Source organism: Nyctereutes procyonoides, unplaced genomic scaffold (assembly GCF_905146905.1).
Source record: "Nyctereutes procyonoides isolate TBG_1078 unplaced genomic scaffold, NYPRO_anot_genome, whole genome shotgun sequence".
NCBI classification, from domain to species: domain Eukaryota; kingdom Metazoa; phylum Chordata; class Mammalia; order Carnivora; family Canidae; genus Nyctereutes; species Nyctereutes procyonoides.
In genome coordinates this window covers 15,756,301-15,769,020 of record NW_026575117.1, presented here as the reverse complement: position 1 = coordinate 15,769,020, position 12,720 = coordinate 15,756,301, and the positions used below count along the sequence as shown (strand labels likewise).

The 12,720-nt window shown below is 32.4% G+C and overlaps 1 protein-coding gene across 2 annotated transcripts in view; it reads left to right on the top strand.

Moving 5' to 3' along the window:
• BRINP3 (BMP/retinoic acid inducible neural specific 3) overlaps positions 1-12,720 on the top strand; it is a 354,638-nt gene that overhangs the window by 163,063 nt on the left and 178,855 nt on the right. Inside the window, exon 2 of one of the 2 annotated variants that reach the window (XM_055334216.1) lies at positions 2,974-3,164. The exons of the other annotated variant lie outside the window; for it this stretch is intronic. Coding sequence (XP_055190191.1) covers positions 2,974-3,164 — 191 coding nt within the window. The remainder of the gene's footprint in view (positions 1-2,973; positions 3,165-12,720) is intronic. 2 annotated transcript variants of the gene reach the window in all.

Genomic DNA, 12,720 nt, shown 5'->3' with positions numbered 1-12,720 from the left:
CGTTTTCTTGGTTATTCCAAGTCCAGTTTATTCTCTTAGTAGTCCACATGTTAGTCTATGATACATGCATATGAGTTTATAGATTTAGCACTTTAAACCATTGAAAAAGGGATCCCTGGGTGGCGCAGCGGTTTAGTGCCTGCCTTTGGCCCGGGGCACGATCCTGGAGACCCAGGATCGAATCCCACGTCGGGCTCCCTGCATGGAGCCTGCTTCTCCCTCTGCCTGTGTCTCTGCCTCTCTCTCTCTCTCTGTGACTATCATGAATAAATAAATAAAAATCTTTAAAAAAAATAAAAAAATAAATAAATAAACCATTGAAAAAGATACACTCTCTAATTTTAGGTTCAAGTTATGTCACTCCCTTGACAAAATTATAAACTTTTTTCAGCAATTAAAAAAAGTACCTCTTTGAGGGTAAGCCTACAAAGTTTGGAACTGGGCAACTATTATTTAGATCATGGTTTAATAAATAACTTCTTACAAGCATTATATGATTATGTGCCTTTAGATCTATCACAAAATATTAAAACTTAGGTGTTTTATTTAAATGCCCTTCTCACAATTTGGAATATATACTTACATAAATGAGATATATAAGTATATTATACTTACATACATTATATGTAATAGGTAATACATTATGATTATAATACATTATGCATGTAATTAAATGTATATGTATATAAATATATATAATTGTCACATATGTAATATGTAACATACTTATACATGTTTAGTATCTTTCAAAATATATTTTATATATTTATAATATAAGATGTTATATATTATACAAAGCATATATAGTATAATGTTATATATTATACATATATATATAATCATATATAATCAGTTCATGTAATTTTTTATATAAAAGGAGACATAAAAATGATTAATATAAACCCAGGTTTTGAAAGATGAAAGACATCTGTATCCTTTTCTGAGGAAGCATGAATTAATAAATCCAGCAATGTATCTCCAAAAACCCTTCATATTTGAAAAAAGAGCACTTTGAGAAAATGCTAAAGACAGTATATCAAATTATCTAATTAACAGATTTTTTTCCAAATAGCAACATTAGCATTGCTTGTTTAAAAGTGCACCCACTTCGAACCTAATGAATCATAAAACACTGGGGTGGGGGTGCCTGGATGGCTCAGTACATTAATCAGTTAAGCAGGTCTGCTCAGGTCATGATCTCAGAGTCCTGGGATCCAGCCCCACATCCGGCTCCCTGTCATGTAACCTTGGTGGGAGGCCTGCTTCTCCCTCTCCCCTGCTTGTTCTCTCTCTCTCTCCCTTTCTCTCTTGCTCTCTGTCTCTCAAATAAATAAATAAATAAATAAATAAATAAATAAATAAGATTTTAAAAACAAACAAACAAAACTCTGGGGTGGAGTTTCCAAGTGACTCTAATAGGTGCTGAAGTTTGAGAGCCATTGGTAGAACCAAACCATTTAGATTAGCTGATTTATAGAGGATACAGCAATAGCTTCTCAATGAAACAAAACACTAGGTTGACTTATTCTCACGCTGAAGTCTTCCCTAGATTCTTGAATGAACCTTACCTTATAATTAATATCTAAAAGACCGAGTGGATTGTTTGGCTGCCAAATGTGTGTCACATGAAGGAAATATATTCATAGTTGAGACTCTGTCAAGGGTAGGGGTCTTTGTCCTGCCACTATTTATTGTTCTTCATTATCCTGTGTAAATCTTTTCCCTGCCTTCCCTCCTTCAGCAACTTTTTTCTTTCGTTCAGTGACTGCTTAAATATTAAATATCACCTCTCTAGAGTTGCCTCCTCTGGTCACTTAAAGTAACATAGGGCCCACTGCCTACAGCTCTATAGCTTACCAAAGCAGGCTGTCTGTGGTAGCTCTCAGCACTTAAAATACTCTGACATTTGTTTAAAATTTAAGTTAATGTCTTTGTTGTATTTACTTTTAAAACTTTCTCTAGAATGTGAGCTCCCTTTGGACGTGGACAGTATTGGTCTGGTTCACTGATGTATCTGTATCATTCACTGTTCATTGGTACACTGCAGGCATTTTTTGGAGGAAAAAATATAAATAAATACGGCACATACTTATACAATATTTATTCAATGTTTTATTTGCTAGATAGTAATTGAGCAAAATAACACACCTGGGAGTATTAGACCTGGTAGAGGAATTTCTTCCCTCAGGAAGAATGTATTTGAGGTTTTTATCAGACCACTCATCAGAAAAAAATCTAAACAGTTAATCAGGGGATCCAGTTAACCATAGTTCTTTGCTAAAGTATTATTAAGTTGACTTTAACTCAGTATAAATTGGTAAATATTTGTTTAAATTTATAAATCATTTATTACTATATCTTCCATTTCAATTTGGCCAAATCCACCCGAAAAGTCATTTTGCATCTTGAGAAATTGCTAATCAAGTTGAATTTAGGCTTCAAAATAGATTGTAAACAATTACTCTTATAAAAAAGTGTTTCTCTTTTGATCATTTTTTTTTTTTTAGTTCTTCTACAGCTCCATGATATTCTTGAAGTTTTACAGGGTCCCACTCTAAAATGAATAGAGAAAAAAAATCATTAGAGTTATGAAAATAAATTGATTCTCTTTTTTCAATTTCCCTTAAAAAACAATAAAGTATTACCTTAGTGATTTTTTTAAATAGCTCTACATTCATATTCTATGCATAACGAAATCATGTTTATGAGTATATCTTTCATTGGGAAAAAAATCAGTGGAAGCTATTTCTTTTAAGTGGCTTATTTTTTCCTTTATATGATTTGGTTTCAGAATATTCACTCCAGTTACATAAATTATAAATGTTGCTTCTCCTACTCATAGTACATGATGTATTATTACAGGCCAGACTCATCGTAATGTGGTGACCCCAGCAAAACTACCGAGTGAACTTTTCAAATGAAAATATTCAGATAGATTATGTGTTTATGAATAAAAATAAATTTGCTTTTCAGGGAGTTTGGCCGCTGGAAAGTAAATAATCTTGCAGTTGAGAGAAGAAATTTCCTTGGTTCCCCTCTGCCTCTTGCTCCTGAATTCTTCCGCAACATAAGACTTCTGGGACGTAGACCTACTCTTCAGCAAATCACAGAAAATCTTATCAAGAAATATGGGACCCATTTCTTGCTATCTGCAACTCTGGGAGGTACGATTCTTTGAAAATATTTGTGTCTATGTGTGCTTGTGCATAAAACTGTAAAAATCAGGTAAAAATGTGTTGATTAATCCAGATGACTTCAGTTTGAGTAGGTCTAGAATTTTTTCACTAATATATTCAATACATTTATTGAGTTATTACTAGACACCTTCTATGGTGTTCACAATGGTAAAGTAAATGGTTATTACTTAGTTCCTGCCTAAAGGCAATTCATAATATAATAGCAGGCATTAAATACAGTCATAGCTATTGCACTCTGTAGTGTGAGGTGACGTGCCAAAATTTGTTCCAAAAAATGAATAATAAACAGTCATGTAACAGGTGGAAGTCATCACTTCTGGTTACAGAGAGCAGGAAAAGTTTCCTGGAGTAAACATGAAAGATCTAAAATTACATTTTTTAGCACTATTTTAGTATTTCTGATTGTGGTTGATATATAATATAGAGAGAATGATCAATAAATATCAATCATGATCCATAATGTAAAAGTAGAGTTTAATAATGTACTTCTTTAATTTATGAATTTGTAAAAAAAATAAATCTGTAGTTTTAATATTTTTAAATATTGGGATCCCTGGGTGGCGCAGTGGTTTAGCGCCTGCCTTTGGCCCAGGGCACGATCCTGGAGACCCCGGATCGAATCCCACGTCAGGCTCCCGGTGCATGGAGCCTGCTTCTCCCTCTGCCTGTGTCTCTGCCTCTCTCTCTCTCTCTCTTTGTGTGACTATCATAAATATATATATATATATATATATATATATATTTATATATATATATATTAATATTATGTTTTATCATGGTGATATATAATTCAGTATTTTGAATACATTTAGATGATATTTGAGAAAGAAAAGTAATAGAAAAAAATAGGATTTTCCTAAATTATAAATATCTCAGAATTCCATATATTTAGTTTAGTGTAGGACTTTTAATAATGTTCAACTATTTTATTTAGAAATGGGTGTCACTCTTATAATGAAGAACACTGAATATAATTGGATACAGAATTATATAATTGAGTAGGAAAACCATGAAAACGGTGATTCCCTGCTTCCTTGTGAGTTGCTCAGTAAGTTTACTGAATACAGGCCAACTGAGTCATACCAATGATGAGGTGGTATAAAAGGCCACTAGTCTTTCATTTTTCCTATCTTGAAAATGGTTCTTTTCTCTCCTTTACCTGCCAGTCCAGTCTGTCAGTAAGTCATGCCAGTATTTTTTTTTTCCAAATATATCCCATGTCAAAGCTTTCTGACTTCCACCCAGACATCCCTAGACCAAGTCATCGTTTCTCCTAGAATATGCCTCAGGTCCACGCTCCACACGAATCTTCTAAAAACTTGGATCAGGTCAAATTACTCTGTTTGTCAATTAAAACCTGTAACTAGCCACTTAAAATCCAAATGTCTTGCTATAGTTTATAATTCACTATATGAATGGTTTGATACTGGCTTTTGCCACAGATCTCAACTTTTCTTCTCAGAATACTTTATTTTTCAGCCGCAATGACCTTCAAATGATTCAGGTCAATTTTTCTGCTCAAATATTACTTTCCATGTAGGGCTTTCCTGTCCATTCTACCAGGAATAGTGCCCAGTGGTCCACCAGTAGTCTCTACTACCTCATTATCGTCTTTGGATTCTTCATAATATTAATTTTTATGTGAAATATTTTATTTATTAGTTTCTTGGCTTATTATTTGTCATTTCTGCATGTTTTCTTAAAAACAGGAACTTTTCCTATCTTTGTCATCAATTTAGGAATTGATGTAGGAAGATACTTTTTGGCACAATGTATGGCATCATTTAAATATGCAATGCGGGACACCTGGGTGGCTGAGCAGTTAAGCATCTGCTTTCAGCTCAGGGTGTGATCCTGTAGTGCCCAGATCGAGTCTCACATCAGGCTCCCTGCATGGAGCCTGTTTGTCCCTCTGCCTGTGTCTCTGCCTCTCTCTCTCTCTCTCTCTCTCTGTGCCTCTCATGAATAAATAAATAAAATCTTTAAAAAATATTAAATATGCAATGCATTTATGTTATTGTTATTGTTATTACAGTACTATGGATAGAAAAATTACGAAATATCCCAATAATTATAAAAACGCATTCAGACATAGAAAGCTATGTCTATATGGATTAGTAAGGGCAATGATTATTAATGCAATAAAATCTGAAGTAAAAGTGAAAATTAAATTATTACCTTAACTTCCTTTGAAAAGTTCAGTGGTCTTGTACTTCATGATGTTTGTGTCGACAATATCTGATACCCAGAAGAATCTCAGAACATAAAATATATTCTCCAAGTAAGAAAGGAAGCAAGTGACAGAAAAAAGACAAAAGAGATTAAAAAATACAGATGATTTTCATGGATATATTTTTACTTATACTAAAATTACAATGGCTTTTTGATTGTTTTGACATTGTAGATGCAACATTTTGGCCTTCAGATTAGTTTTTGTTGTGTATGTCTTTTGTTTGCATAAGCGTGATCTAAAAATCCTTTGTGGAATTAAATCATTTCTTCAGGTTGATTAGCCAATGATAGTAATATGCTCTCCCAGAATTATTTTACTTCAATTATTTAAAAGTCTTATTCAAACATTTTCTTAAAGGCACATGATGGAGTTGTGTAAGGGAGGCGAAGAAATGGAATTGTCAGGCTTCCTGGCCGCCTCACTTCTTTCTGAATATTCCTTGCATCTAGTATTCCTGGTATTTTCTATTGAAATTCTTTTTTTTTTTTTTACCCTCTAAATGTTACATATAGTTTCTTTCAGGAATCTCTGCTGTGTGATGTTAATACGTTAACTAAAATGCCTGAAATTATTAAGTAGCTTAAGGATATAAACTATTTCCAATTAAAATATACATCAGGTTGATCTCAGGCAATTTTAAAAATATTGCTGTTGTAATTATACTAAATCATTTTTGTTGCTATAATATATTTTAGCTTTATATGTTTTACCTGGCTGAACATGAAATTGTATCATTGCATTAAAAAAATAAGATTTGTGGTGTATAACTGGAGTTAATTCTCTCTCTTGCTCTCTTCTTAATCAACTAAGTAATAACTCTAATACTAACACACTGACAATGTCATGTATATAAGCAAACATCTTAAGAAGCCAGTTATTTTAAACATTTTAAAAAATGAGCTGTGTAAAATGCTCTCAGTATTAAAGTGATGAAAATAAATAAATAAAAAGTGTCTTTTTTTCCCCTGAGTTATTTAATACATCATATTATTGACTTAGACATAAAACTTTGGATAGCATACTTGAAGCCTTTAATGGAATATTTTATGATATATAAAGCCAGTGATTGAATTATCTCCCTATAGGGAAAAATAAATTATAAAAAACTTTCTTCAATATATATCATTTTCCACATTTATTTCATCTTATGGCTTCTAGACTATTTATCAATATAGTAATTCAGCTTGCTTCTATTTAGATAATGATATCTAAACTCCATCACTATTTAAATATCTAAAATAAGCTACTCAATATGAAGAATCAATCTTGAAAAAGATTGCACTAGTGGGATATATTGATTTCTAGCTATGGAATATATTTCATGACTGTTTTTGTAATATATTTCTTTATAATACAATATATGACAAATACTGGAAAAAAAGAAGTGTGTCTGTGTACTGAATATAGAACAACAACAACAAAATGATTGAATAGGAAAAAAAATACAAAGACCTTAAAACTACTGGGTTGACTGGGGAGAGGTAGGGTGCCCAGTATAAAGCACCAAACCCAGGTTCTGGATCAATTGAAAAAGGCAAAAAGACTAAGGAAGATTCAGACCAAAACTTTACTTAAAATTTTGTAAGATGTTGTAACAAAATGTTTGTAATACTTTTAGATTAGGGACCTAATCCTTATCTCCAGTAATACACAGACTCGTCCAAGCAATCATCATTATAGCCCTGAGCCACCCATGGTCACAGGAGCATATGGGTGGCTCCCATATCAACCTAGGTTCTCTAAAGCTTAACGCAGTGAAGAACAAACCAAAGATTGTCCTCTCTCCAAACAGGCACATCTTGAAGAAGAAGGGGAAGAGGCAGGGTTACTCATGTCAGTCCTTTTCCTACACCAGCCTTTCTGTTAACTCCCTGCACTTCTGTGGGAAGAGTCAGGAATGCAGGGACAAGGTTTGTTTGGACAAAATACTTTCCCTCAGAAAGGAGTATAGGAAAAAGTAGTCTTATCTTGACAGAGATATTTTTAAGAGATAAAAATTCATTCTAGGAGCAAATAATAATACCTTAAGATTTGTTTATTTGCAACTCTAGAAAATATTTTTCACCCTCTGCAACATAAAAACAAATGCTGTTTGACTACTGGTTTTGAATGCACAGAGTTTTAAAAGTGATAATTTAATTTTTGGTGGAAATAGTTACTTTTTTAATATGTAAGTTTTTTTTTATTTTTTTCCTCAAAGTGCTCCTTATGAGAATGTACCTTGTTATTAGCATATTGTTCAACTTAAGAATTTTATCAGATGTATAATTTTGTTTATATAAAGAAAATATTTTATTTACTATTAGAATGTAAAAATACACGATTGAAGTCTTCAATAGCATTAACTTACCAGCGTAGTTATTTAAAATAATAAATACTACCTCAATAACCACATAGTGTATAAGTCACTATGGATGCAAAATAGTTTAATAGCTTGCAAGTTTTACCATATACTGTTTGCATATGTATCTCTTTCAAGAAGAACAGAGGCCTGGGACACCTGGGTGGCTCAGTGGATGAGCATCTGCCTTCAGCTCAGGGCATGATCCTGGTCCTGGGATTGAGTCCCACATCAGGCTCCCCACATGGAGCCTGCTTCTCCCTCTTCCTATGTCTCTGCCTCTCTCTATGTGTCTCTCATGAATAAATAAATAAAATCTTAAAAGAAAAAGAAGAACAGAGGTCAGAAGTCAGGCAGTATGATACACTATAGATAGAATAACAATTGAATTTTTAAAAATTGTCTTGCATCCCCATGAGTGTAAGATTCCAAATATCCTTATCTAATTTCAGAAATACTCAATTCTCACCTTTGTCTATGTAAATTACATTCTGTATGAAGTGTCCACAGATAGTTTTAAATTCTATATCAAACACTACCTTCTTTCAAAATTGGTTAATGGCTGTGTTTCTCATTTTCATTTGATCTCTTCTTAGCGAATACCAATTCCTTTTGCTTTAGTTTAACTATAACATAATTAAAGAAGCAAATCTACTAAAAACATATGCAAATAGAAATACTCACTAAAAATGCATGGAATTATTTCCTCTATTAGATTGCATATGCTGGTTTAAGTAAAAGAACTGAAAGCAAAGAAATCTTTTCTGATGCCTCTTCCCCGGGAATCATTAAAATAATGATATTGAAGAGGGAAAAAAATTGCCACACTGGTTTTTAAAAGTAAAGATATAATCCTTAAGATTAGTCAGTTGTACCTATTCCTCTCCGTTTCTTTCTCCATCTGTCTCTCATCTCTTTCCCTCTCTCCTGATCTTTCATGTTTCTCTGATAAAATTTTTTAAAAACAGAATTTAAAACAGAAATGTAAATTAAATTTTAATGTTTTATAAGGCAGTTATCTACTAAAAGGATTTGAATCCATTTACATAAATGTCATAAATATAAAACAAAAGAAATTAGGATTAAAATTGCTATGTCAATGGATTTTAATAATGACATTCCTGGCAACTAAGTCAAAAGATAAATGTTGTTTTAGTATTTTATAAATTTGATTATGTTTTCTTTTTCCTCCTTACCTTATAGCACTTCGACAAGGTAGATAAATCATCTGTCCATTGTTTGACAAGCATGTACTGAGTTAACCTGTAACAGTGCAAAGACCCAACACCTTCCTTAAGGGAACACATAGGTGACTGACAAATAGAGACATTTAAATTGATAATAAGTTTTACTGTGGTTTAGAGCCTCATTACTCAAGTGTAGTTCATGGTCCAACAGCACCAGCATTACCTTGGAGCTTGTTAGAACTGCAGAATCTCAGATTTCATCTCAGATTAATGAATCAGAATCTACATGTTAACAAGATCTCTGGGTGATTTATGTGCACATTAAGGTTGAACTGTTTAGAGTATCTATATAAATTTAGAGTGTTCTTAACTATTCTAGAAATCTCACTTCTGAAAATTAATCTCACCAAAATAGTAGCAGGAGTCTATAATATAAGGAACAAAAATGTTCATTATAACACTGTAAACAACTCAAAAGAGAGGTGACTTAACTGTGTTTCACTCAGGATAGATTCACTTTCATCTGACATGGAAACTCTTTATTTCCAGTTCCTCCTTTTTCATGTCATTGTTCTATAGAGAACATTATGGTAGCTGGGAAATTTTGTTTAAGGTATTTTCAGACTTTTTGGGGGATAATTGTTAATAATCATAAAGTCAGATGCTTTCATTTGGAGTATTTTGCAAAACATATTATGTTTCTTTGTCAAAGCTCTATAAGACTAGTTATTTCCTTCCCATAATATCTTGCAGATGCCAATTGGTGTTAAGCCAACATGTCTGTTTTTACTGTTTAGATATTTGGCTCTGCTTCTTGTCAGAAGCCTATTTTCCTCAGATTGATTTTTTATGTCTGTTTGTTTCTAAAACACTTTTTTCTGCAACACTATAATAGTGGAAAGATAGATTTCATCAGTATGTTTACCTTTTAACATGTTAAGCTAAGAAAGGATGATCATCAGTGGTGAGGGCAAAGTACACTGTAAAAACTGAAATATAATTTCAAAAGAAGAGCTATACCCAAAATATTATAAGACTTTAGCACAAGACATAACATGATCTCTTATTACCGAAAAGTAAGATAACATTTTTGGATTAAGATGACACATCCAAAGTAAAACCTACGAGCAATTACATTTAATCTATGTTTGCATTGGCATTCCTATGGGAAAGATTTCTACTAAATAGCATTTCTTTACAAGTAAAACTCACACAAAAGCAAAACCGACATTCACAATAAGATTTTCCAGTGTAAGGAAATTGAATGACCAGGAGGACATCTACCATAAATGTATAGTTGTTTTGTTTTGCTTTTGTCTGGATGAAATGGTATATATCAAGTTGGTAGACTAACCCAAGGGCAGAATAATGATAACATAAAATACAGCCAACATATAAACATTAGTTTCATCACAGTAAAGAAATAAAAAGCAAAACTAAACAAAACCCCTCAAGTGGATTTTAACTGCAGTGGCTGTGCCTATCTAGTATGCTATGATTGTAGATCCTCTCTGGTCAGCTCTGGTATCTCTTTGTTCCAAGAATCAAGTTGAAGAAGTTTCTCTTTTGAACATGCTGTCCTCCTGGCAGAGGGAAAAGGCTAAATAATTTGTGTAACTTTGCAGTGCTTCTCAAAATTCGTACTAGATCATAGCATACTGGCTTTCATGTATTCCAATGGCCCAAATGTTATCCTTTCCAATGCCAGGTTATAAGGAATCCCTCATGAACTGTTTATACTTCTTCTCTATAATGGATCATTAAACCATGTATCCATGTTTGGATCCACAGTAGTGCATAAAGTAATTGCAAAAAATAATGCAATCTGACACATCTTCATTATTGATTTATCCCTAGAATTCTTTTACTCATTCTATCATCCATTGTTTTTTTACTTTTACTAACTTTTTGAGAGCATTACATTAGTCCTTGATAACTGTATATATGAGAATGCAAATTGATAAAATCCAAGGAAAATATAATAGTACAAAATTTCTTTAAAATTTCTCTTCCTCATGGACATAAGTGATTTGAAAATCAGGACCGAAAACTACAATACTATGAGGTCCACAGCATATCAAATGTACATAATCTCCTCTTATGAACTGATCATAAGATAACATTAAAGTCATGATTGTTTTTCTGATGTTGTTTTATTGTCTTCTGTTTTGCATTCTCTCCGAAAGCATCCTTCAATATGTGCTTTTAATGTCCATGAACTACCACAGTATTTTAGTAGTAAAAGACACAGCTGCATGATTTCTGTGTGAAATAATCACGTCTTTTTATATCCACAGTCATTAATCCTTTTTACTTTCTAACAAACTCAGAATGTTGAATCGTTTTCAGAATCACATTTAGTTTTTGCAAAATGCGTGGATGTCCTTTGGTACTCATGTCATGCTTATGGGCAACAGCTGGTTTAAAAAATAGGAATAAAAATGAAATTTCAACACGAATTTTAGTTGATTGAATAATATCTCAGTTTTCAATTGTGAATATTGTGTGTTACGTAGAATTCTAATGAACTTTTATAATTGAATATTTGAGAAAGAGTTACAATTAAAGTTAAGAATGTATTCTTCTTTCGTTTTGCATTATTTTTCTCTTAAAACCCTAAGTGTTTCTAAGACTATGAAGATTGTAAACATCACAAAAACATGGTAGTTATATATAATTTAAAAAACACAAAAAGATCTCTTAGAGGAAATAAATAGGCTTGTTTGTGATGTAGATTGAGTAGCCTTGTCAAAATATCTTAGATATTTAACAATCCATGATTTATAACACTTGAAATTTAGCATAAACTACCTAGATTACATCACATAGTTGTCTAGTGTGTTGTAAATGAGGGTTTAAAATATGGTATTCATAAGAACAATTAGGGTAATTTTAACTGCCTCACATGCTTCACTGCAGGGAAAGCTACTATATACATGGATTAATGTCCTACTGTAGAGAAGAACTGCGAGCAATTTATGAGTGGTTTCTCTTTATCAGGTTATTGGAAAGAATGACCAACTGCTATCTTTAATCATCCCATGTATCTTGATTATAAGATCTACTAGAAAACAAGTTTGACTAAGTCCAGGTTCCTGTGGTGAAATTCAATCTCTCTGAAATGTTAACTTGTAAAAATTTAAAACCTCCTTATTTACAGTTAGGCCCTAATTAAAAAAGGAAAAAGAGAGGAAACCAACATTTATTGTACATATTATATGTGTTCTGCCAAGTTCTATGGAGAAATTACATTACTTAGTTTTTTCAAACAGATAAGAGTAAGATACTGCTTCTGTTCCAGAGACAGGGATGCTAAGAGCATGTGCAACTTTACCAAAGCCATGCAGTCATTGCTAGAGGACAATGAACTGTTAGGATTTACCTTCACATACACCTGACTCCCAAACTTACATTTTCCTTTTTCTTATTATATCATATTTCCTTCAAATTGAAACAGTAACAAGGAAGCATGTGCTAATAATAAAAGTGTATAAAGATTTACAATATTTCTCTCCTTTGATTTTTCTCTGTTGTCTATAATATATTTTTGCTCTCAGGATAAAAGGAGGAAAACACATTTATCTGTACCTTACAAACAAATGTGGCCTCTGAAAAACAAAGGAAATATTCTTTAACTCTCCAGTAGATAGAAAGTGGAAGTTATTATTACTCATGATGATGATGATGGGCCATCGTTTCTCTATGTACAGCTTTGATTACTTAAACCTATATTAGCATTTATCATTCAATTGTAACATAGGA